Source organism: Loxodonta africana, chromosome 4, assembly GCF_030014295.1.
Source record: "Loxodonta africana isolate mLoxAfr1 chromosome 4, mLoxAfr1.hap2, whole genome shotgun sequence".
NCBI lineage: Eukaryota > Metazoa > Chordata > Mammalia > Proboscidea > Elephantidae > Loxodonta > Loxodonta africana.
Genome location: NC_087345.1, coordinates 187,858,612 through 187,883,545, shown reverse-complemented (window position 1 = coordinate 187,883,545; position 24,934 = coordinate 187,858,612). Strand labels below are relative to the sequence as shown.

The following is a 24,934-nucleotide window of genomic DNA, read 5'->3' as shown; positions in this document are numbered from 1 at the left end:
TTAATTGCTGATTTAGCTCTTTGTGAACTACCATTCTTTCATATGTACTTTGGAATAAATTTGAGTTTCTAAAAAAAATTTAAATAATAATAAAAAGAAAACCAAAGGTGAACTTGCATTTAATTTATGGATTAATTCAGGGAGACCATAGCCTTTATAATATGTGAAATTGATTGACCTATTCAAAAACATAGAATGTCTCTTCATTTAGATCTTATTTTACTCTTTTAACAGTTTAATATTTTTCTCTGTAGACATCTTGCATATTCATTGTTTAGTTAATTCCTTAATGCTTAATGGTTTTTACTGCTGTTATCTGAGTGGTACCTTATTTTTCAGTTACATTTTCTGGTTAGCTATTGTTTGTGTAGAGAAATGTCACTGATTTTTTTTAAGTTGTTATTTTATCCATCTAATATTCTGTTGATTTTCCGTGAATCAGTCTGTGGTAATATGTGAATGTGTATATCACACCCAAGTAGTAAGGCTTTGTTTCTTGCCTTTCAGTCTTTAGTCCTCTTCCTCTCTGTCTCTAATAATGGTGGCCTGGAGCACCAGTTCTGTGTTAACCACCCACCACTGCCAGCAGGGAGATGAACATTCCTGTCTTGCCTTCCTGAACTTAGAGATACCACTTACTTCCTGTCCACCTTCCACCCTCTCACCGTCCTCACATGAAAGGGCCACATCCATTTTATTGGTGACTTCGCAGTCCTAAACTTGATGGCTTCTTTGGAGTATTTGACCTTGTTGACTGCCGCCTCCTTCACTTCCCCAGTAGGGCATTCTCCTTGTTTCTCTCTCTCAGCCTCCTTTGCTGGGTTGATCTCCCTCTGCCTAGCTCCTAGCTGTGAGCAGTGTTCCTCAGGATGGCATCTGCGGCCCTCTTCCCACCTGACTGGATAAACTCTCCCTGGATGCCCTCATCCCCTCTCATGGCTTCAGTTAATGTGACTGTGCCCCTGACTCCAACCAGCTACTTGGATGTCCCACACCCATCTCTGACTCCTTAAGTCCAAAACTCAGCTCCACTTGTCCACCCCAAATCTCCTTTTATTTACCCTATTTCAGTGATGTACCACTACCTATCCTGTTGCTTCAAGCCAGAAACCTGGGTGTCATCCTTCCTCTCCCGACGCTTCGCCATCCAGATCCACCTTGTGGATTCTTCCCCCAGGTCAGTAGCCTCCTCATGGCTGTCCAATCCCCAGTATCATTATCCTAGGCCAGGCCGCCGTCCACTTTGCCCTAGATCCCCGCCGCAGACTCCAGTCTGCCAGGGGGCTGCACCGAGGCTGGTTGTAGCAGGGCAGCTTCCTGAGCTTCCTCTTCAGGCCAGAGACGCAGCTGCCTTCTTGGCCTACCCAGTCTTTTGGGAATTATTTCTGCAAGTTCCACTCACGTTTCTTTCTTCCTTCATCCCTCCCAACGATTCTGGGAACTACTACTATTTCTTAAAAACAGAAGCCTCTGCCTCCAACATTTCCCTTTCTCTGTTATACTCTCTGTTCTTCAGGGCAATGGTACATAATCACATCCTGCTCAAAACCCTTCAGTGGGTGCCTATTACTGCTAGACAAAGTTCAGAATCCTTAATGTGGCTCACAACTCAGCTTAGGTGTAGGCAGCTATATGCTGGGTTTCTTTCCTTTCCTCTGATGTGGCTGCCACCCTCGCCTCTCCTCTCTAGGGCCTTCACACATGGCTGTTTACTCAAACAGAAACTTTCCCCAGTCTTACGCATTATTTGGGTTTCCTCTTAGATGGCACCTCCTCCAGGAAGCCTTCCCTGATCCTCCAAATCTGGTTAGGCAACCCCTCTGAGTTCCCATTGCACACTGTATTTTAACTCTGTCCTGCACTTAATGGTAGTTCTGATTGGACAAGAATCAGGGTATTTTATTTGTCCCTGTTTCCCTGGTACCTAGCACAGTCCCTGGCATATGATAAATGTTCACAAACATTTATGAATGAAAGTGAAATACTTACCCTTTGTGAAAATGTTACTAGTTCCATGTGCTGGTTAACTGAATATAACTGGTCCAGGGAGTCTATTACTACTTAACTCATAGCAGAAGTCACTAAGCAACCCACCTTCTTCCCCACCTTCCTCTACCCTTTTTTACACTGATGTTTACTGAACACCTAAGTACCAATTTAGAAAAATATCGAGATAAAAATCACTGTGATCTTTCTGAAACTTGAAACAGATTTCCTAATACTAATTATGATTTATTTATGAATTTTAAAAAATCACAAAGCTCTTTTCAAGGGGGTTTGATCTGCTAAAATAATGTATTAGGCTGGAGCACAGGAAATTGCTGTCTTGTGGCCCAAAAAGACAATCCTAGCAGCTGCAGATGGTTCAATGTAATGTTTATGGAAGAAGGCTATAGAATGTAATACTTCACTGGTACAGGGATTTTTTTTTTTAATTTCATTATCTACATCCTTCTAGTGAAATTAACAAGTTATCAGCATAGGAGCAGCTGGGTTCTATAGTGTTATAGCAAGTGGTTCAGCAATTAAAGATGTTCTAAGTGATGGGCAGTGGCTGGCTCTTTTCTACCTGGTGAACAGACCTGTGTGTGGAATACCTTAGTCCTTCTGTGGTGATTGTCAGTTTTCTTTTTTTTAATCCCTGAAATTTAAACCTCTAAGTACTTTTTTCTCTTCCTGTGAGTTAGGAAAACATGCATTATTGTTTCCTCCTGTGTTCACCTAGAAACCTGAGACACAGCAGTAATAAAGTAGTAGCCCCGTTAGAAAGAAGCATGTTACTTTCTATGCTAATGAGACATTTTTTGCCAGAGCCCATCTCATCGGATTTCTCTGTGAAAATGAAGAATGAGGACATTCAAATGGTTTATTATGAGAAGAGTTTTTATAGGGCTTTGGTTTCAGTGAGCTGTGCTGTGACAAAGCAGATTGATGGCAGTGATAGGCTAGTGATGTCATTGTGATGTCAATACTTCTACTTACCCTGCACATGCTTGCTAGTTTGGAACATTTGATGTTGAGCTGTGATAAGGAAACAAGACACTTCTGTATGCAGGAGCCCATCATGGCTGTAACCAGAGAGGAAACAGGTAAGAATTTTCGAGAGGGGTCTTAAATTAATTCTGCAGATTTTTTTTTGAAGTTCTAGAAAAGACAGATTGTGATTACGTCTGCGTGTTTCTGAAAGTGTTAACTTTCTGGCAGTAGTAAGGAGTCCCCCTGGATCTGTGTCTGTATAGGTTCAGCTCCCTCGGCTGAGACAGGTCCGTGTCCTGGCTTCTCTGCTCAGAGTTCAAGGCAGCAGTCTCTCTCTCTCCGCGCCCGCTCTCCTCCTCCCCCGCCCCGCCATTCTAGCCTACTAAAACAAGCTGTTACTTCATCAGCGACCTGTTGCAAATTCAGTCCAGCTGCAAGTTAAAGATACAGACTGTTCAAGTTGTTTAAAAAAAAAAAAAGCTAAGCTTGGGATTCGATGGCGGGGCGCGGACTGGGAAAGCCCGGCGGGCTGCGGTGGCCGCGCGGCTCCTGCCTCCCTTCCTCCGGGGGGAACAGGGCCTGTTCTCCGCGCACGGAGTTCAGGGGGCTGACGTCACCACGTTTCCTGGCACCGCGTCTCGGCGGGGAAGTGGCGAAGTGAAACGCCGAGCGAGCTGCACTTGACGTCAGCCCCGAGTCCTGCCGTGATTTAGCCGGTTCCGTTCTGCGTCGCTCCGCGCTGTCAAGCGCTGCCGACAGGTTGAGAGTCGCTCGGCGGCTCGTCACGCCTCTCCGAGGGCGCCCTCAGCCCGAGGAGCTTGCTCGTGAGCCTCGCCGCCACGCCTGCCCTGGGGGTAAGTGGCTGCTCGGCGGGGCTCCGGGTCCTGAGCCTGCAGCCTGCAGTGCGTGCCCGGCGGGACCCCCGGCGCCGTCTGGCCGGCGTCTCGGCTACGGGCGAGCCTCCCGCACGGGGGCCGGAGGGCCCGCGGCCGCAGCCGGAGGGCTTCCTCGCCCTGCCTTGGCAGCCGAGAGCGTGTGGCGGAGAGCGCCCTCCAGTGCTCAGGCAGGGAAGTGCCGGCCTTGGCACTGTCCCTCGGCCTCGGTGCTCGCACTAGCGGCCGGCACGGCTGCTAGTACAGGGGCTGGTTTTCTTAGTCATTTTTCAGATAGTGACTGTGAAGGATTTTGTCGCTAGTGCCCTTTATGTGGCTGCAATGTTGTGTATGCGGTGGTGTCTTGTTTATAACCCGTTACTGAATTTGCAGTTGAATTCAGCAGGAGCGCGTGATTCGGAGCAGCGTGACCACAGAGCTCTCCAGAGTTAGTGGGTCTCAGTCCTCTTCCTGGGTAGTAACATTCGATTGTCTTGAGTGTTTAAATGCAGCATTTTACAAGCAAGTAAAATTTGGGTTAAACTGTTTCTTTAGTTGTCGTGAGGAGCTGTTGTTTTTCTCAAAGAAGAGTTTTTGTGAAGTTACCGAGATGCTATAGGTTGCAGATGCTCTCAATTTACAAGTTTATTACAAGATAAAAATGAACGTAACCTAAAACACTGCATGTCGTATGATTCTTAGAACCAAAGGGCATTTTTGTGCAGATATTTATTTTCTTAAAGTTATTAAGTTTATATCTGTCTTTACCGAACCATTAATTTCCATTTACCATCTGACTTGTCTAAGCATGAGAGAGAATCCTAACCAGAAGTAAAATAAAATGATTTTAAAATACTCTGAGAATGCTCACATGAAACTTGAAGGTAAAAATTTGCATGAAAATTTTGCCATTGCTTGTAAATAAATGAGCTTTTTTGTACATTTTGTGTTCCTGGAATGAGCAGACCATCAGTGAAGAGGTGTATCAATGATGCTTCTACATGATTTGCCCTTCCCAATTTTCAAAATGCTGAAACAGAAATTGTTATTATTTTTAAAATCTAGCCAGTTCTCACAAAATCAGTGGTATTTGAAATGCTACTTGACAGTGAAAAAGAATGTCATTATTTCCTTGTTTTTTGGTGTTTCTTTTTTTTAAATAGGCGCCAAAAGAGCAGAGGATTAAAGAGGCCCCTTGCATCTGAGGTGCAGCGGAGCAGCTTTAGGAGCCAGGCCTGGGATACCCTGTTCTGCCCCCCCTCCCCGCAGTGGACTGATCCATCTAGATCAGTAGTTCACAGACTTTTTGACCATGACCCACTTTTTGCATCCTGATGGCCATAGAGCTGTGTGTGTGCCCTGTATTTAAATAAAACAAGTTTCAAAAATAGCATGTCCTTAACTACACACGATATAGTCATACCTTGCTCTCTATTCTCTTTTGTTCTTTTTTTCTTTCTTTTTTTGCTATTATTGACCCATGAGATTGATTTTATGACCCACTAATGGTCTGCAACTTATAATTTGAAAAACTCTATCTAGACTAAAATCAGGCTTCTAACAAAAATGATGCATTAACCTATAGGGTCATAGAATCCAATATGAAAAGAAAATATGTATAGTTTATAAAAAAATAGTTTATAGGATTATATTATTTATTTTGTTGAGTATAAATTTTTATTAAAAATAGTTCTTGGCTTTATTCATAGGCTGGTTATGTTAGGAGCATAACTACGTGTCTTTTAGATTCTGAATCTTAAGTTTGATTTAGTCTAGATTTCTGAATTCAAGTTTGGAAAATAGTATCTTAGTGTTTGATGCACAATAACAAGGATATATGTCACCTTTGTGAAAGGAAGCTGCTGGAAATGATTTTTGTGTGGAAATTTCCACATCAAAGAATGGTTCAGATCAGGTTATAACGGCTTCTTGAAGTGACCAGCAAAGCATGTTACAATCATGTTGGAAATGAAAAGCGATCTCTTACATTTCTATAAAACTGCAGAGCATATGGAAGGTTTAGCGCAATTGCCATTATGCTGTTTTCCACCATTTTTGAAAAAATTTTTAGTGAAATATAATCTGAGATAAATGTTTCACTTTGCTGTTTTGTTTGTCTATGTTAACATGTTGCCCAGCAAAATAATTATGATAATACTTTGCATTTATGTAAACTTAAAAAAAAAATGTTACAAACATGTGAGTAGAAATTGTGGTAAGTGCTATCAAGGAAACTAACAGGGAGGGGACAGCAAGAGACCAATAAGAAGCAGCTAACAAACGGTCAAGGATCTGGGCGCGCCTCTATGTGGAAACCATATTTAAATACAAGAAAGGAGAAGAACCTTACCTGCGTTCTCACTGAGGTAAATGAGTGTAATAATACTTGCCTTGTGTGCATCGGCGAGAACGGTTGTAAAGCTCTCCTTACAGAGCTGCAGGTGGTGGATGAGTGTGGGTCTTCACACTCTTTGTCTACTTCTCTTCACACCTTATCACATTACTTCTCAAAATTCACAGGAAGTTAAATTAATACTAACGTAACAGGAGTTAAATAGCATGCTACATACTGTTGATAAAATATGCAAGATAAAGTTGGCATCATTTTAGTCAAAATGGACTTTTTCTAGAATATTCATCACTATCTTCATGGGACAATAGAGCATATAAATATTAATTAACATTAAATTAATTAATTAAATTTCACTATTCGTAACTTCCCATCTTTTACATAGACTTTTTAACTCTAAGATTTTCACTTACATAACTTAGATCGTAACTTATAAATATTTCATGACTTTAAAAAAAAAAAGTTTTTTTTTTTATGTAGCCTATTTGTTATAGTAGTTATAAAAATTTTGAAAAATTTCAGTCCTTAAATGCTAAGTCAGTGACTAAATACTTATTTTTATATAGGATTTAATTTTCATGGAGAAGTAGAGCAATGGAGAAGGGACTTTTTTGGCAGTATGGGATACCTGGCAAGGACAAGCCTGATTTGAGTCTTAGGGCACTGGTGTGGTAGTAGGGATGGAGAGAACCAGAAACAGAAATGGAGTCAGTACACAGGGATCACAGTAGATGGTCCCGAACAGAGCTGGAGAAAAATGTAGAAATTCTAACTCACAAAAAAAGACCAGACTTACTGGCCTGACGGAGACTTGGAGAAACCCTGGACACCCTTTTAGCTCAGTAATGATGTCACTCCTGAGGTTCACCTTTCAGCCAAAGATTAGATAGGCCCATAAAACAAAACGACACAAAGGGGACGCACTAGCCCAGGGGCAAGGACGAGAAGGCAGGAGGGGACAGGAAAGCTGGTAATAGAGAACCCAAAGTGAAGAAGGGAGAGTGTTGACATGTTGTGGGGTTGTTAACCAATGTCATAAAACAACGTGTGTACTAAGTGTTTAATGAGAAACTAGTTTGTTCTGTAAACCTTCATCTAAAATTGGATTAAAAGAAAAAAAAAATGAAGTCAGTAGCTTATTCTTGGAGCTAGGGAGAGAAGTCCTTCCTTATAAATATGACTTCTGGGTTACTACTGTTGTTTACTTAGGTGCATTTAGGATTAGCGACACGCTGTGAAATGTCATATGAAGGTAGGCACTCCATATATAAAAATGTTTTTATTCACTTAATGTGCTCAGTACCACAGAGCTCTCCATAAATAAATAATCAAACAAGCAAAGAAAACCACCATCATTTGGCGTGTTAATCAGTTGTTTCACTCTGGAAGTTATCAAGATAGGCATTTGGCTGGGTTTATCATTTCTTTACTTGTTTCCTACTTTTTGAGTTGTGGGGTTTTTAGTTTTCTTATTACCAGTCTGATGAGAATGTACCATTTGGTCATTTGTGATTCTCCACCTTTGAGGTTCTGTTTTAAATGATTATATACATAGAAAAGGACACTTTATCTTTTAATAATTTATACTCTAAGGGGATATACCAAAATATATTATAAACTTTAAAAGTTTCTTAATAGGTGTATTTTTAAACAAAATAAGCATATGAGCCATACATTTCAATCATTCTATTTCCCATGTTTGTTAGAAGGGAAACTCCAGGGAAAAATATATTTATGGGTGTTATGTGCCTTTTAACTAATATACAGTATAAGCATAATTTGGAACATTGTCTTTCAGAACTTAAGGAACAAGGAAGGGAACTAACATTTGCTGAATGCCTACCATGTGCCAGGCACTGTGCTAGACACTTTGACATACATTACAGGGTTTATTGTGAGTATTAAATGAGATACTGTATCCCCATTTTACAGATGAGGAAACTGAACTTGCCCCAAGTCACATGGCTGGTAAGTGGCAGAGCTGGACTAGAACCCAGACTCCAAATCCCATTGCTTTTTCTGCTGTACCGTGTTTAAAGCTTCCAAAGAGAGGTATGAAGTAATGGCCAGAATCAAGAGTTCTAGGAATTTTCTTTTCCCATGAAACATTTGATACTAAACCTGAAAAAAAAATTTTTTTTTAATCTCAGGACTTAGCATTTGAAACATTGTAATTCGATCTCTGCTTCTGCAGTGCCAGGTTACCAGATGACTAGTATCCAAAGGGAGGTTTATGCAGAAAGGCTTCCCACTTGGGGCTTCCCATGACTTAATGTTAAAGACTTGAAGACTTAGTGATAGTAACACAAGTCTGTAAGGCCGCTATGAGTCGGAACTGACCCGACGGCACCTGACAACAACAACAACATAAGGAAGGTGGCTTATTTTGCTCATACGAACTTTCCAGATGACCATGGGCAACACTCTAGCAAGTTCCAATTTTACTTGGCAGTGTACACAGAGAGGCATCAAGCAGCCACGTGCTGTGCTGGGTCAGCACTAGCGGAAAAAAAAAAAAATTTTTCTTTTTTTTTTTTTTTAGGTAAAAAGATGCTGTCCCTGACTTACAGTTGTTCCTCACCTGAGGAATAATTCGCGAATGAACGTCTTTTTCTTAGTGTCTTTCTTTGGTCAGGATTTTTAAGCCCCCAGTGATGACCATTTATTTTTAGAGATAGTTTACACTATGAAATTCTAGAATAAAAATAAATATGGACACTTTTAGTAGTTAGATGGAATAAGAATTGGCCTTTGTGAGAGTGCAGGGTGAGAATATGTCATTAAGGAATGGAGCATGGTCCTTTAAACTGGGATCCATAGAGATCTGATCTCTTTGAAATTACTGCTTAATTCATAATATTGGAAACTGAAGGTAACTCAAATAAACACCTTCTTATAACTTGTTTATAAAATAAAACTTCTTGACATTTGTATTTCCTGAAAAAAAGAGATTCTCTTTGCCCATAGCTTTTTTTTTAAACTTTACTAATAAGATCATATTTGAATATATGGAATTTATCGATTGATATTCATTTAGTGACCATTAGAAGTGTACCATCATATAGATTCTTTGGGATATTACAGAAATTTCTACTAATTCATACTAAAAAAAAAAATTCATACTACTTCATATTAATTTACACTAATTTATACTAATTCATATTCTGGCTTGAGTTAATGAAGTGCAATCTCTGATTTTTGTTGAAGGAAATAAAATGAATTTTTTTTTCTATGCTATGTCTGAGAAATAGTACTAAAGCCCAGTTTTTTAGCTAAGATCCCAGAACTAATACATCCAAATGTATCATTGCCTTCCAAATTACCATTTTAAAGTGGTATTTTTTTTTTCTGAGCCATTGCTCGGAATGTTTTAAAGAATGCTGATTTTGTAACGGTCATGACACATTCTTTTTATTATCTTCCATGGCACCAACTTTGGTCCTTGAGGGTAGTTTTGGTTTTTGAAAGCAGGCAAAAGTTGTTTAGAACCATTTTTAGTAAATAAGGCCAGTGAATAAACTTTATTCCTCATCTGTGAAGTATTCTCACCCACCCCCACTTTTTCATATTTCCCCCCAATGGATACTCTTAAACTATCTTGTGCATCATGTAAGCACTGTGCTAACTTTATATTACAGAAAATAGCAAACATATACAAAACCACAGAGAATAGTGAGCCCCTCTGTGCCTTTCTGTTAATTTTATTGTACTTCTTTGTAAGCTATGTTTTGAATGGAAAGTACAACCCTAGACCAAGGTCTGCATCCATGCTGCCTGCAAATGTCAACACAGTGACATGTGTAATTCTCATTCGTCACTGCCTGTTGTTCCCATTTTAGAAAGCCCAGTAGCCTCCAGCTGTCCCATTCTTTCAACCTTTACTACCCTCTAACCTTCATCCCTGGGTGTGGGTAAAGAGAAAAGCAGTATTCGGTGGTCCACCAGATCACCAAGGACAATATGATTAAGATATGTAAAAACAAACAGGCCATTAGTAAGTTAACAGTTTATAACTGGTTTTTAAATTCTCTTAACTATTTCAAAACTATCAAGTAGAAGCAGACATCTGTGTATACAGTATAGTCAGAAGTAACAAAAACAAATTTAGGGCCAGAGATTTTTGCTGGTGAGCCTTACATTTATCACAGTTAGTATTCATCACCATTGTTTTGAAAATTATACTATTTAGAAGGAGGAAGAAGTGTCTTATAATGGTATTTTTAGTAATCGTATTAGAAAAAATCGTATTAGAACTCTCCTTTAAATGATATTCTTGCAAAGCCCTGTTTTTTTTGTTTTTTTGTTTCACTGAATTTTTCAGCTCTAGGGGGAAAAAAAAAGACTGGCATATACCTTAGAGCAAATAGTTCATTTTTGTTTTAACTTTTTAAGACCACTTGGCTGTTTGCAGTGATTTAGGTGAAAACAGCTTTGTCCCCCACTTCGGTAAAATTTCAGTTCTTACTCATTGAGCATATTTTACTAAAATATAGCAATGCCCTACTTTCTATTTTTATAGGATTAAATAACCTACATATATATATTCTTTACCTTTTTCTTACATTTAGCTTTGAGAAAGCATGTCTTTGTAGTCTCTCATCAGAGTGCCACATTAACTCTGGACCATACATCCTCAGAGTTGGAGTGTTGGTGGTGGAAACATGCTTCATTCCTCAGACCCATCTGTCTCTCCCAGGAAGCTGTGTTTCTTGCAGTAGAGAGACAATATTTGAAGATAAACTAGGAAACTTTGAGGACTTACATTTAGTATTCAATCTGAATACTAAATAAATATTAAGAGTCTTTTAGCTATATGATTGCACTGTAACTAGAAAAAATATATTTTAAATGGACACTTAGGAACGTATCATTATCCCAAGAAATATAAGGAAAAAAAAGTATCTTTCTTCAGAGAGACCAGCTTTAAGTAGGACTTTGGTGTTTATTGATTTATTTTTTTTTACTGAAAATTTAGTGAGCTAGATTCCTTCCAGAGCCTCAGTCATTTTCTGGTAATGGGTCTGCACTTGAAGAGAGTCAGTAACTGTTTCAGGCATGATTTAGGCTATAGGCAAATCTCTTAACTGGGATATTCCCAGAATGGAGATGGTCTGCTTACTTACAAGTTTTTCCGTGGTGTGTTGTAGCGAGCTCCTACTGCCTTGCAAGAACTGATTCTTAAAAATTTTTTTTTTAATTGTTATTGTGCTTTAAGTGAAAGTTCACAAACCAAGTCAGTCTCTCATACAAAAACTTATATATACTTTGCTGTATACTCCTAGTGAGCCGATTGTTAAATTTTCAGGATCTTTGTTAAAACAGCCATTATTAAAAATTAAATATATCTACTTAACAAATAAATGACATTGAAAACCACATTAATAAATACAGAAAACTAATTATACACATTTCCAATTATTTCATCTCTGCTTTTGAGGTTATTTACATCTGCTTTACCTGTGTGGTGTGTCCTTACCCACACTTCGTCCCAGCTCTGCATTCAGTGATGCCACATTGGTGGCTTGACACTGGCCATGGTGAAGGTATTTACACCATTGGGGTTGGCAAACCCTGCAGATCAGGGCTTTTTCCTCCCGGAGAGCTGGCTGTTAAACATTTATCAGCACACCACTGATTTTAGACTAAATGAACTTTCAGTTGAAAATCCTCTCTACTTTAGCCTTTGATAAAAGCCAAAATATATTAGGACATTTTTCTACCTTAAATGTATAGAAGGTGCTGAAGAAGATCTTTGATACCTAAGATTCCTCTAACGCCTCAGCACAGTCATCTTAAACGTGAGCAAGATCACCTCTTATGACACGTAAAGAAAAGTATGCTATTTGAGTTTTATTTAAAATATCAAATTGTGAATTATTTATATAAACTTGTAATATTTTGATTCCTTACAGCCGCCACTGGTGACATGCCAACTTACCAGATCCGCGCTCCTACCACCGCTTTGCCACAAGGAGTAGTGATGGCGGCCTCACCAGGAAGTTTGCACAATCCCCAGCAGCTGGCAGAAGAGGCGACGCGCAAACGAGAGCTGAGGCTGATGAAAAACCGGTAAGCTGTTCTGCCAGAACCTGGCATCTGTTTATGGGACACATTTTATTACTGTGGGGCTCTCAAAACGTTCGGCTTTTCCTGAGCTGTTTCCTCCAAGGTAAGTGTTCTGTAACGTTTTACATGGGTTCGCACTCTGCATGTGGCGATAACCAGATTGGCTTCTAATCAGACTTCTTAGCCGTAAATTCTTTCTTTCATCAGCAGGAAATACGTCCCTGTTTGCTGTAAGGGTAATATCCCATAGCTACAGTAATTTTTTTTAATGATGTTGGAAAGATTTTACTACAAATAAAGATTTATTTTGTATTTGGCATTTATTTTGTGATGTAGCTGATAAGTATAATTTTCTAGCTTCTTTATGAGCAAAATAAATTTAAGTGAGTTAAGCACTTCTAAGTTTTTACATGTGATTCCTTTTATCTATTTTGCAACATTGTTTTTTCTCCATTATACTGAAATGCATATTCTGACAATTTTTAGTAAAAATGCAAATAGAAAAAAAGAATTAAAATTATTCAGAGCTCCCCACCTAGAGATAACTACTAATAACTATAGTATGTGTATTTCCAGTCTGTTCTCTCTCATTTTCTCTCGTTCTTTCTTGCTCCATATCTATGTAATTCTATGTTTTAAACAGCAATATATTTAAAAAAATATGCTGTATTTCAAAATTCTTTTTTTAATTTAATTTGCATATTATTTCTTGGTGTAGTTTTTATTATAGAGAACAGGGCAAAGGTATCTTATTTTCAAAATGAACAGAATTGGTCTGAGTTATACCAGAAGTCTTACACCTTATTTCCAAATGTTAAATAATTTCATTGCAAGAAAATAAAAAGTTCCAGGTGGGATTGTGTGCTTGCCTGTGGTCGGGACCACCTGGTGGCAGTTAATTTGCTGGGTGTTAGCAACCTAGTTAATCTAGACATTGTGGCCTCTGAGCCTCTAAATCTCAGAAATGAGTGCTGATTTCATCACTGTCCTTTGTAACTGAATGTGAAGAGAAGTAGCTATATCCAGTTTCCTAAAAAAATAAAAAAACAAACCTGTTGCCATCAAGTCAATTCCGACTCATAGCGACCCTCTAGGACAGAGTAGAACTACCCCATAGGGTTCCCAAGGAGTGCCTGGTGGATTCGAACTGCCGACCTTTTGGTTAGCAGCTGAACTCTTAACCACTGCACCACCAGGGTTTCCGTTTACTAATAATAGCTTTTTTAAATGGCACAATTGGATATATTACAGGAATTTTTAAGTTGATTATAGTACTCAGGCTTATCCAGGTATCTCAAATGACTTGATGGAGTTTTGTACACTGGAGAACTCAACAAATGGCCAGAAACAGGGTCAGTAAGATACACACATCTTTATCAAGTTGTGTTAGACTTACACTTTTCATCCTCAGTATTGTGCTCAGAAGTCCTGAAGGGCCAAATGGGTGGGGCTCACACAGTGTCCTAGTTGTTTTATACAAATCTTGATCCCAAAGTTTGATTGAATGGGGGAATATGGGTACTTTAAAATTGTACTTTCAGAGATCTCAGTGGCTATGAATATGACTCCCTCTCTGGTCATAGAATGTACATTTTGAAGTTCAGTTTGGAAATATAAGTACGATAGTAATGCAAACTGTAAAATTATTCACTGATATCTTATTTTCCTAAAGAAAATAAGAACTTGGAAATAGCCTTCTTATTTCCCTCTTGTTATTATTCTCTACTTTTACTTTTAGATTTCAAAATTTTGTCAGTGGAACTACCAGAACGTGTCACTTAACGTCCATGCTCCGTTCTGTGAAACAGGACGTTACGTGATCGGGGTGTTGTGTGAGCACTGTGTCAAATCAGGTACCTGGGGGCTGCTGTCCCACTGCCCAGGGTGGCATAGAGAGTGGAGCCCCTGAAACACAGGACCCAGGGGAGCCTGGCGTGGTCAGCACAGGTTGTCCACAACCAAACCCTCTGGCTTTACAAAAGGACCAGAAAAGTTTCCTTTTGCGTTGTGTTTTGTCCTGTTTCCTTATATACACTCCATTCTCCCATCGGGATTTCTGAACTCTGTCATAACCTTCTGGGACCACAGACACATATGTGGTCAGATGTTGCCTGAACGGACGTTACGCAGCACATGACTATAGATAAAATATTAAGCAATGGGTTCCTGTAAACTTGCCACACAACTACCTACACATATATATGAGGCCTTCTTGAGAAAAAAAAAAGATAAAATTTTAGGTTATTAAAAAAAATAACTACTAATAACTTTATGAATAGCAATATTGTTTGAGCTACAAATAACCAAAAACCTGGAAAGTGCAGTCTTACACTTGCAGGTGGTTTTTTGGTCATAGCAGGTCCAGCATAGGTACAGCTAGAACAAAGGCTGAATAGTGTCATCAAGGATCCGGGTTCCTCATTTCTGCTCTGTCATCTTCAGCATGTGCCATTCATTCCTGTGATCACAACATAGCTGCCACATCTCCAGACATTGCACCAAGCAGGAAGAGGGGTGAAAGACTAGAGTCAGAGGTTGCCACTGGCTGAGTCTGGCTCTTCTGCAAACCTTTCCTAGAGGATCCACCCTGCAGCTTTCACCTATATTTCATTTGGCTAGAACTAGGTCTCTAGTCCCTTGGGACTCTGAGAAGGTATATTTTACCTTTCCAACATTGATTGCAAAACAAGAGAAAAGTAGATTGTAAATGGCTGTTAGGTTGCTCAGTATCTGTTGAGCAATAACCATATGTAAGTTTTTAGCACTTTATTTCTACTGTTCCTTTAACCCTCGTGAGAATAGATCCTGTAATTAGCCTCAGTTTACAAAGGAGGAACTGAGGTTCAGAAAGTTTAAGGAATAAGTTGCTTAAGATCACAGAGCCCAAACTGGACAGAGCTAGGATACGAAATCAAGCAGTCTTTATTCAGAACCTGGCCACTGCCCTGACACTAAGGTCAGCTCCAAACAGGCCTCCATGTGAGTTTCAGAGCGAACTTTGTGGCAAGTGTCTAGGTTTTGCAGAAAGCCTCTTATACACTCTCCTCTCTTTTCATGCATTGGCTGGTATTTACAATAGATATTTAATTATATTCTTACCAACCCAGTGGCAGTTTTTATCTCTTTACAGCCTTCTCAACTTTTCCTCTTTGTCACGTATTTTCTCTCCGTGCTGAGGATATATTCAGACAAACCCCAAGCCTGAAATTTAAGCTCACTTATTTTTTTATTAATAGAAGAAACAGGTGTTTTCCATAGCCGAGCAGTATTTGGAAAGGTACCACCTAGTGGTGTGATCATTTAAATCTTTGTGCTCACAACATTTTGACCCTACTAACACATGCACACACACTCAAATGTGTAAAATAAGAATTATGGATATTTACAATAAGCATCTGGGTAAATAAAATTTAAAAAATTAAACACCCCACAACACCATTATTAGGTATTTAAAACTTCATTTAATGGTAACTTGTTTTATAAAATGACTGTCTTCCTTCTATGTCTAGAATTTATTATAATGATTAGTCATGAAAACCCTGATATTCATTAATGAATGTTAGTTCCTTTGTAGGAGAAAATTTATTATCTTCCCAAACTGGCAAAGTATAAACACGCTTGGATTTATCCTTAACTTTTCCTGTGCATTATGTAGATGAATCAGTATTTTTATTAGATTCTTTTATTCACTTTTACATTTTTTATTAACCAGTTGAGAAGTTTGAAAATTTGGTGAGTTCACAGGGTAAATGCATTGTCCTTGGCTAGGAAGTGCAGGGGTTGGTCTTTTCCTGCAGTTCATTGGGATTTCAAGGTCTCTTTTCTGCTAACTCTTTGCTTCCCAGAGAGAAAACACGGATATCCAGTTGTTAGCGGATAAAATAAAAGAATTGGCCAAATCTGTTGTGTGCATCACCCTGGGTTCGGGAGTATAGCAGCCAGTTGGCATCATACCAGCTGGTTACTGTAGACACTCGGTACCATTTTTGTTAAAGTGTATTTGAATTATAGTATTTCTCTCAATGTGGGCTTTTTGGATGGATTTAGTTAGTGAATGGTACTGATGCACTCTCAGAGAAAGTTACCCTCAAATTGAATACTCTGTAATAGAGTTGTTATCAGAGGGTTTATTTTAATAGAGAAGTTAAATGAAGTAGTTGCTACCCTCCTCCTGTAGGGTCGCTATGAGTCGGAATAAACTTGACGGCACTGGGTTTGGTTTGGCTTTGGGTTCCCCCTCAAAACAAGGAGTAAGAGAAAATGTTGGCTATATTCAGTGTTTTTTTGGTGGGTTTATGCATGAAAATTACTAACTCAGCTTACCCGTTTATTTGTGTTTGTTGCTTTGGCTGCTGGTCTGTTCCTTGTTTTGGGCATGCTTACAGTGCTTGGATAGTAATGCATGAAAACAGTCTTGAAATACACTTTGGAGTTACTCAATAACTTCCTTTTCATTGTTTTACCTGTGGTGTTCTCACAGTCCTGGGTGGCAGTTGCCTGAATGACTGTGTTGTATTGTGGGCACCTGCCTGTGGTGTTCTCACAGTCCTGGGTGGCAGTTGCCTGAATGACTGTGTTGTATTGTGGGCACCTGCCTGTGGTGTTCTCACAGTCCTGGGTGGCAGTTGCCTGAATGACTGTGTTGTATTGTGGGCACCTGCCTGTGGTGTTCTCACAGTCCTGGGTGGCAGTTGCCTGAATGACTGTGTTGTATTGTGGGCACCTGCCTGTGGTGTTCTCACAGTCCTGGGTGGCAGTTGCCTGAATGACTGTGTTGTATTGTGGGCACCTGCCTGTGGTGTTCTCACAGTCCTGGGTGGCAGTTGCCTGAATGACTGTGTTGTATTGTGGGCACCTGCCTGTGGTGTTCTCACAGTCCTGGGTGGCAGTTGCCTGAATGACTGTGTTGTATTGTGGGCACCTGCCTGTGGTGTTCTCACACTCCTGGGTGGCAGTTGCCTGAATGACTGTGTTGTATTGTGGGCACCTGCCTGTGGTGTTCTCACACTCCTGGGTGGCAGTTGCCTGAATGACTGTGTTGTATTGTGGGCACCTGCCTGTGGTGTTCTCACAGTCCTGGGTGGCAGTTGCCTGAATGACTGTGTGTATTGTGGGCACCTGCCTGTGGTGTTCTCACAGTCCTGGGTGGCAGTTGCCTGAATGACTGTGTTGTATTGTGGGCACCTTGTTTACCTGTGGTGTTCTCACAGTCCTGGGTGGCAGTTGCCTGAATGACTGTGTTGTATTGTGGGCACCTGCCTGTGGTGTTCTCACAGTCCTGGGCGGCAGTTGCCAGAATGACTGTGTTGTATTGTGGGCACCTTGTTTACCTGTGGTGTTCTCACAGTCCTGGGTGGCAGTTGCCTGAATGACTGTGTTGTATTGTGGGCACCTGCCTGTGGTGTTCTCACAGTCCTGGGTGGCAGTTGCCTGAATGACTGTGTGTATTGTGGGCACCTGCCTGTGGTGTTCTCACAGTCCTGGGTGGCAGTTGCCTGAATGACTGTGTTGTATTGTGGGCACCTGCCTGTGGTGTTCTCACAGTCCTGGGTGGCAGTTGCCTGAATGACTGTGTGTATTGTGGGCACCTGCCTGTGGTGTTCTCACACTCCTGGGTGGCAGTTGCCTGAATGACTGTGTTGTATTGTGGGCACCTGCCTGTGGTGTTCTCACAGTCCTGGGTGGCAGTTGTCTGAATGACTGTGTTGTATTGTGGGCACCTGCCTGTGGTGTTCTCACAGTCCTGGGTGGCAGTTGCCTGAATGACTGTGTTGTATTGTGGGCACCTGCCTGTGGTGTTCTCACAGTCCTGGGTGGCAGTTGCCTGAATGACTGTGTTGTATTGTGGGCACCTGCCTGTGGTGTTCTCACAGTCCTGGGTGGCAGTTGCCTGAATGACTGTGTTGTATTGTGGGCACCTGCCTGTGGTGTTCTCACACTCCTGGGTGGCAGTTGCCTGAATGACTGTGTTGTATTGTGGGCACCTGCCTGTGGTGTTCTCACACTCCTGGGTGGCAGTTGCCTGAATGACTGTGTTGTATTGTGGGCACCTGCCTGTGGTGTTCTCACACTCCTGGGTGGCAGTTGCCTGAATGACTGTGTTGTATTGTGGGCACCTGCCTGTGGTGTTCTCACACTCCTGGGTGGCAGTTGCCTGAATGACTGTGTGTATTGTGGGCACCTGCCTGTGGTGTTCTCACACTCCTGGGTGGCAGTTGCCTGAATGACTGTGTTGTATTGTGGGCACCTGCCTGTGGTGTTCTCACACTCCCGGGTGGCAGTTGCCTGAATGACTGTGTTGTATTGTGGGCACCTTGTTTACCTGTGGTGTTCTCACAGTCCTGGGTGGCAGTTGCCTGAATGACTGTGTTGTATTGTGGGCACCTGCCTGTGGTGTTTCTCACAGTCCTGGGCGGGCAGTTGCCAGAATGACTGTGTTGTATTGTGGGCACCTTGTTACCTGTGGTGTTCTCACAGTCCTGGGTGGCAGTTGCCTGAATGACTGTGTTGTATTGTGGGCACCTGCCTGTGGTGTTCTCACAGTCCTGGGCGGCAGTTGCCTGAATGACTGTGTGTATTGTGGGCACCTGCCTGTGGTGTTCTCACAGTCCTGGGGTGGCAGTTGCCTGAATGACTGTGTTGTATTGTGGGCACCTGCCTGTGGTGTTCTCACAGTCCTGGGTGGCAGTTGCCTGAATGACTGTGTGTATTGTGGGCACCTGCCTGTGGTGTTCTCACACTCCTGGGTGGCAGTTGCCTGAATGACTGTGTTGTATTGTGGGCACCTGCCTGTGGTGTTCTCACAGTCCTGGGTGGCAGTTGCCTGAATGACTGTGTTGTATTGTGGGCACCTGCCTGTGGTGTTCTCACAGTCCTGGGTGGCAGTTGCCTGAATGACTGTGTTGTATTGTGGGCACCTGCCTGTGGTGTTCTCACAGTCCCTGGGTGGCAGTTGCCTGAATGACTGTGTTGTATTGTGGGCACCTGCCTGTGGTGTTCTCACACTCCTGGGTGGCAGTTGCCTGAATGACTGTGTTGTATTGTGGGCACCTGCCTGTGGTGTTCTCACACTCCTGGGTGGCAGTTTGCCTGAATGACTGTGTTGTATTGTGGGCACCTGCCTGTGGTGTTCTCACACTCCTGGGTGGCAGTTGCCTGAATGACTGTGTTGTATTGTGGGCACCTGCCTGTGGTGTTCTCACACTCCTGGGTGGCAGTTGCCTGAATGACTGTGTTGTATTGTGGGCACCTGCCTGTGGTGTTCTCACACTCCTGGGTGGCAGTTGCCTGAATGACTGTGTTGTATTGTGGGCACCTGCCTGTGGTGTTCTCACAGTCCTGGGTGGCAGTTGCCTGAATGGACTGTGTTGTATTGTGGGCACCTGCCTGTGGTGTTCTCACACTCCTGGGTGGCAGTTGCCTGAATGACTGTGTTGTATTGTGGGCACCTGCCTGTGGTGTTCTCACAGTCCTGGGCGGCAGTTGCCTGAATGACTGTGTGTATTGTGGGCACCTGCCTGTGGTGTTCTCACACTCCTGGGTGGCAGTTGCCTGAATGACTGTGTTGTATTGTGGGCACCTGCCTGTGGTGTTCTCACACTCCTGGGTGGCAGTTGCCTGAATGACTGTGTTGTATTGTGGGCACCTGCCTGTGGTGTTCTCACAGTCCTGGGGCGGCAGTTGCCTGAATGACTGTGTGTATTGTGGGCACCTGCTGTGGTGTTCTCACACTCCTGGGTGGCAGTTGCCTGAATGACTGTGTTGTATTGTGGGCACCTGCCTGTGGTGTTCTCACACTCCTGGGTGGCAGTTGCCTGAATGACTGTGTTGTATTGTGGGCACCTGCCTGTGGTGTTCTCACACTCCTGGGTGGCAGTTGCCTGAATGACTGTGGTTGTATTGTGGGCACCTGCCTGTGGTGTTCTCACAGTCCTGGGTGGCAGTTGCCTGAATGACTGTGTTGTATTGTGGGCACCTGCCTGTGGTGTTCTCACAGTCATGGGTGGCAGTTGCCTGAATGACTGTGTTGTATTGTGGGCACCTGCCTGTGGTGTTCTCACAGTCCTGGGTGGCAGTTGCCTGAATGACTGTGTGTATTGTGGGCACCTGCCTGTGGTGTTCTCACAGTCCTGGGTGGCAGTTGCCTGAATGACTGTGTTGTATTGTGGGCACCTGCCTGTGGTGTTCTCACAGTCCTGGGTGGCAGTTGCCTGAATGACTGTGTTGTATTGTGGGCACCTGCCTGTGGTGTTCTCACACTCCTGGGTGGCAGTTGCCTGAATGACTGTGTTGTATTGTGGGCACCTGCCTGTGGTGTTCTCACAGTCCTGGGTGGCAGTTGCCTGAATGACTGTGTTGTATTGTGGGCACCTGCCTGTGGTGTTCTCACAGTCCTGGGTGGCAGTTGCCTGAATGCCTGTGTGTATTGTGGGCACCTGCCTGTGGTGTTCTCACAGTCCTGGGTGGCAGTTGCCTGAATGACTGTGTTGTATTGTGGGCACCTGCCTGTGGTGTTCTCACAGTCCTGGGTGGCAGTTGCCTGAATGACTGTGTTGTATTGTGGGCACCTGCCTGTGGTGTTCTCACAGTCCTGGGTGCAGTTGCCTGAATGACTGTGTTGTATTGTGGGCACCTGGCCTGTGGTGTTTCTCACAGTCCTGGGTGGCAGTTGCCTGAATGAATGTGTTGTATTGTGGGCACCTGCCTGTGGTGTTCTCACACTCCTGGGTGGCAGTTGCCTGAATGACTGTGTTGTATTGTGGGCACCTGCCTGTGGTGTTCTCACACTCCTGGGTGGCAGTTGCCTGAATGACTGTGTTGTATTGTGGGCACCTGCCTGTGGTGTTCTCACACTCCTGGGTGGCAGTGCCTGAATGACTGTGTTGTATTGTGGGCACCTGCCTGTGGTGTTCTCACAGTCCTGGGTGGCAGTTGCCTGAATGACTGTGTTGTATTGTGGGCACCTGCCTGTGGTGTTCTCACACTCCTGGGTGGCAGTTGCCTGAATGACTGTGTTGTATTGTGGGCACCTGCCTGTGGTGTTCTCACACTCCTGGGTGGCAGTTGCCTGAATGACTGTGTTGTATTGTGGGCACCTGCCTGTGGTGTTCTCACAGTCCTGGGTGGCAGTTGCCTGAATGACTGTGTTGTATTGTGGGCACCTGCCTGTGGTGTTCTCACAGTCCTGGTGGCAGTTGCCTGAATGACTGTGTTGTATTGTGGGCACCTGCCTGTGGTGTTCTCACAGTCCTGGGTGGCAGTTGCCTGAATGACTGTGTTGTATTGTGGGCACCTGCCTGTGGTGTTCTCACAGTCCTGGGTGGCAGTTGCCTGAATGACTGTGTGTATTGTGGGCACCTGCCTGTGGTGTTCTCACAGTCCTGGGTGGCAGTTGCCTGAATGACTGTGTTGTATTGTGGGCACCTGCCTGTGGTGTTCTCACACTCCTGGGTGGCAGTTGCCTGAATGACTGTGTTGTATTGTGGGCACCTGCCTGTGGTGTTCTCACAGTCCTGGGTGGCAGTTGCCTGAATGACTGTGTTGTATTGTGGGCACCTGCCTGTGGTGTTCTCACAGTCCTGGGTGGCAGTTGCCCTGAATGACTGTGTTGTATTGTGGGCACCTGCCTGTGGTGTTCTCACAGTCCTGGGTGGCAGTTGCCTGAATGACTGTGTTGTATTGTGGGCACCTGCCTGTGGTGTTCTCACAGTCCTGGGTGGCAGTTGCCTGAATGACTGTGTTGTATTGTGGGCACCTGCCTGTGGTGTTCTCACAGTCCTGGGTGGCAGTTGCCTGAATGACTGTGTTGTATTGTGGGCACCTGCCTGTGGTGTTCTCACACTCCTGGGTGGCAGTTGCCTGAATGACTGTGTGTATTGTGGGCACCTGCCTGTGGTGTTCTCACACTCCTGGGTGGCAGTTGCCTGAATGACTGTGTTGTATTGTGGGCACCTGCCTGTGGTGTTCTCACACTCCTGGGTGGCAGTTGCCTGAATGACTGTGTGTATTGTGGGCACCTGCCTGTGGTGTTCTCACAGTCCTGGGTGGCAGTTGCCTGAATGACTGTGTTGTATTGTGGGCACCTGCCTGTGGTGTTCTCACACTCCTGGGTGGCAGTTGCCTGAATGACTGTGTGTATTGTGGGCACCTGCCTGTGGTGTTCTCACAGTCCTGGGTGGCAGTTGCCTGAATGACTGTGTTGTATTGTGGGCACCTGCCTGTGTGTTCTCACAGTCCTGGGTGGCAGTTGCCTGAATGACTGTGTTGTATTGTGGGCACCTGCCTGTGGTGTTCTCACAGTCCTGGGTGGCAGTTGCCTGAATGACTGTGTTGTATTGTGGCACCTGCCTGTGGTGTTCTCACACTCCTGGGTGGCAGTTGCCTGAATGACTGTGTTGTATTGTGGGCACCTGCCTGTGGTGTTCTCACAGTCCTGGGGTGGCAGTTGCCTGAATGACTGTGTTGTATTGTGGGCACCTGCCTGTGATGTTCTCACACTCCTGGGTGGCAGTTGCCTGAATGACTGTGTGTATTGTGGGCACCTGCCTGTGGTGTTCTCACAGTCCTGGGTGGCAGTTGCCTGAATGACTGTGTGTATTGTGGGCACCTGCCTGTGGTGTTCTCACAGTCCTGGGTGGCAGTTGCCCTGAATGACTGTGTGTATTGTGGGCACCTGCCTGTGGTGTTCTCACAGTCCTGGGTGGCAGTTGCCTGAATGACTGTGTGTATTGTGGGCACCTGCCTGGTGGTGTTCTCACAGTCCTGGGTGGCAGTTGCCTGAATGACTGTGTGTATTGTGGGCACCTGCCTGTGGTTTTCTCACAGTCCTGGGTGGCAGTTGCCTGAATGACTGTGTGTATTGTGGGCACCTGCCTGTGGTGTTCTCACACGTCCTGGGTGGCAGTTGCCTGAATGACTGTGTGTATTGTGGGCACCTGCCTGTGGTGTTCTCACAGTCCTGGGTGGCAGTTGCCTGAATGACTGTGTGTATTGTGGGCACCTGCCTGTGGTGTTCTCACAGTCCTGGGTGGCAGTTGCCTGAATGACTGTGTGTATTGTGGGCACCTGCCTGTGGTGTTCTCACAGTCCCTGGGTGGCAGTTGCCTGAATGACTGTGTGTATTGTGGGCACCTGCCTGTGGTGTTCTCACAGTCCTGGGTGGCAGTTGCCTGAATGACTGTGTGTATTGTGGGCACCTGCCTGTGGTGTTCTCACAGTCCTGGGTGGCAGTTGCCTGAATGACTGTGTGTATTGTGGGGCACCTGCCTGTGGTGTTCTCACAGTCCTGGGTGGCAGTTGCCTGAATGACTGTGTTGTATTGTGGGCACCTGCCTGTGGTGTTCTCACAGTCCTGGGTGGCAGTTGCCTGAATGACTGTGTGTATTGTGGGCACCTGCCTGTGGTGTTCTCACAGTCCTGGGTGGCAGTTGCCTGAATGACTGTGTGTATTGTGGGCACCTGCCTGTGGTGTTCTCACAGTCCTGGGTGGCAGTTGCCTGAATGACTGTGTGTATTGGTGGGCACCTGCCTGTGGTGTTCTCACAGTCCTGGGTGGAAGTTGCCTGAATGACTGTGTGTATTGTGGGCACCTGCCTGTGGTGTTCTCACAGTCCTGGGTGGCAGTTGCCTGAATGACTGTGTGTATTGTGGGCACCTGCCTGTGGTGTTCTCACAGTCCTGGGTGGCAGTTGCCTGAATGACTGTGTGTATTGTGGGCACCTGCCTGTGGTGTTCTCACAGTCCTGGGTGCAGTTGCCTGAATGACTGTGTGTATTGTGGGCACCTGCCTGTGGTGTTCTCACAGCTCCTGGGTGGCAGTTGCCTGAATGACTGTGTGTATTGTGGGCACCTGCCTGTGGTGTTCTCACAGTCCTGGGCGGCAGTTGCCTGAATGACTGTGTGTATTGTGGGCACCTGCCTGTGGTGTTCTCACAGTCCTGGGTGGCAGTTGCCTGAATGACTGTGTGTATTGGTGGGCACCTGCCTGTGGTGTTCTCACAGTCCTGGGTGGCAGTTGCCTGAATGACTGTGTGTATTGTGGGCACCTGCCTGTGGTGTTCTCACAGTCCTGGGCGGCAGTTGCCTGAATGACTGTGTGTATTGTGGGCACCTGCCTGTGGTGTTCTCACAGTCCTGGGGTGGCAGTTGCCTGAATGACTGTGTGTATTGTGGGCGCACCTGCCTGTGGTGTTCTCACAGTCCTGGGTGGCAGTTGCCTGAATGACTGTGTGTATTGTGGGCACCTGCCTGTGGTGTTCTCACAGTCCTGGGTGGCAGTTGCCTGAATGACTGTGTGTATTGTGGGCACCTGCCTGTGGTGTTCTCACAGCTCCTGGGTGGCAGTTGCCTGAATGACTGTGTGTATTGTGGGCACCTGCCTGTGGTGTTCTCACAGTCCTGGGTGGCAGTTGCCTGAATGACTGTGTGTATTGTGGGCACCCTGCCTGTGGTGTTCTCACAGTCCCTGGGCGGCAGTTGCCTGAATGACTGTGTGTATTGTGGGCACGTGCCTGTGGTGTTCTCACAGTCCTGGGGTGCAGTTGCCTGAATGACTGTGTGTATTGTGGGGCACCTGCCTGTGGTGTTCTCACAGTCCTGGGTGGCAGTTGCCTGAATGAGTGTGTGTATTGGTGGGGCACCTGCCTGTGGTGTTCAATACTATCTCTCTATG

At 44.2% G+C, this 24,934-nt stretch overlaps 1 protein-coding gene across 32 annotated transcripts in view; it reads left to right on the top strand.

The window, feature by feature from the left end:
• Positions 1-24,934, top strand: part of CREM (cAMP responsive element modulator) — a 197,176-nt gene that overhangs the window by 87,569 nt on the left and 84,673 nt on the right. For 16 of the 32 annotated variants that reach the window (XM_064285087.1, XM_064285088.1, XM_023539758.2 and 13 more), the window contains 2 exons: positions 8,131-8,166; positions 12,111-12,267. In XM_064285087.1, coding sequence (XP_064141157.1) covers positions 8,131-8,166; positions 12,111-12,267 — 193 coding nt within the window. The other 16 variants (XM_064285091.1, XM_064285085.1, XM_023539766.2 and 13 more) reach the window with 7 other exon arrangements.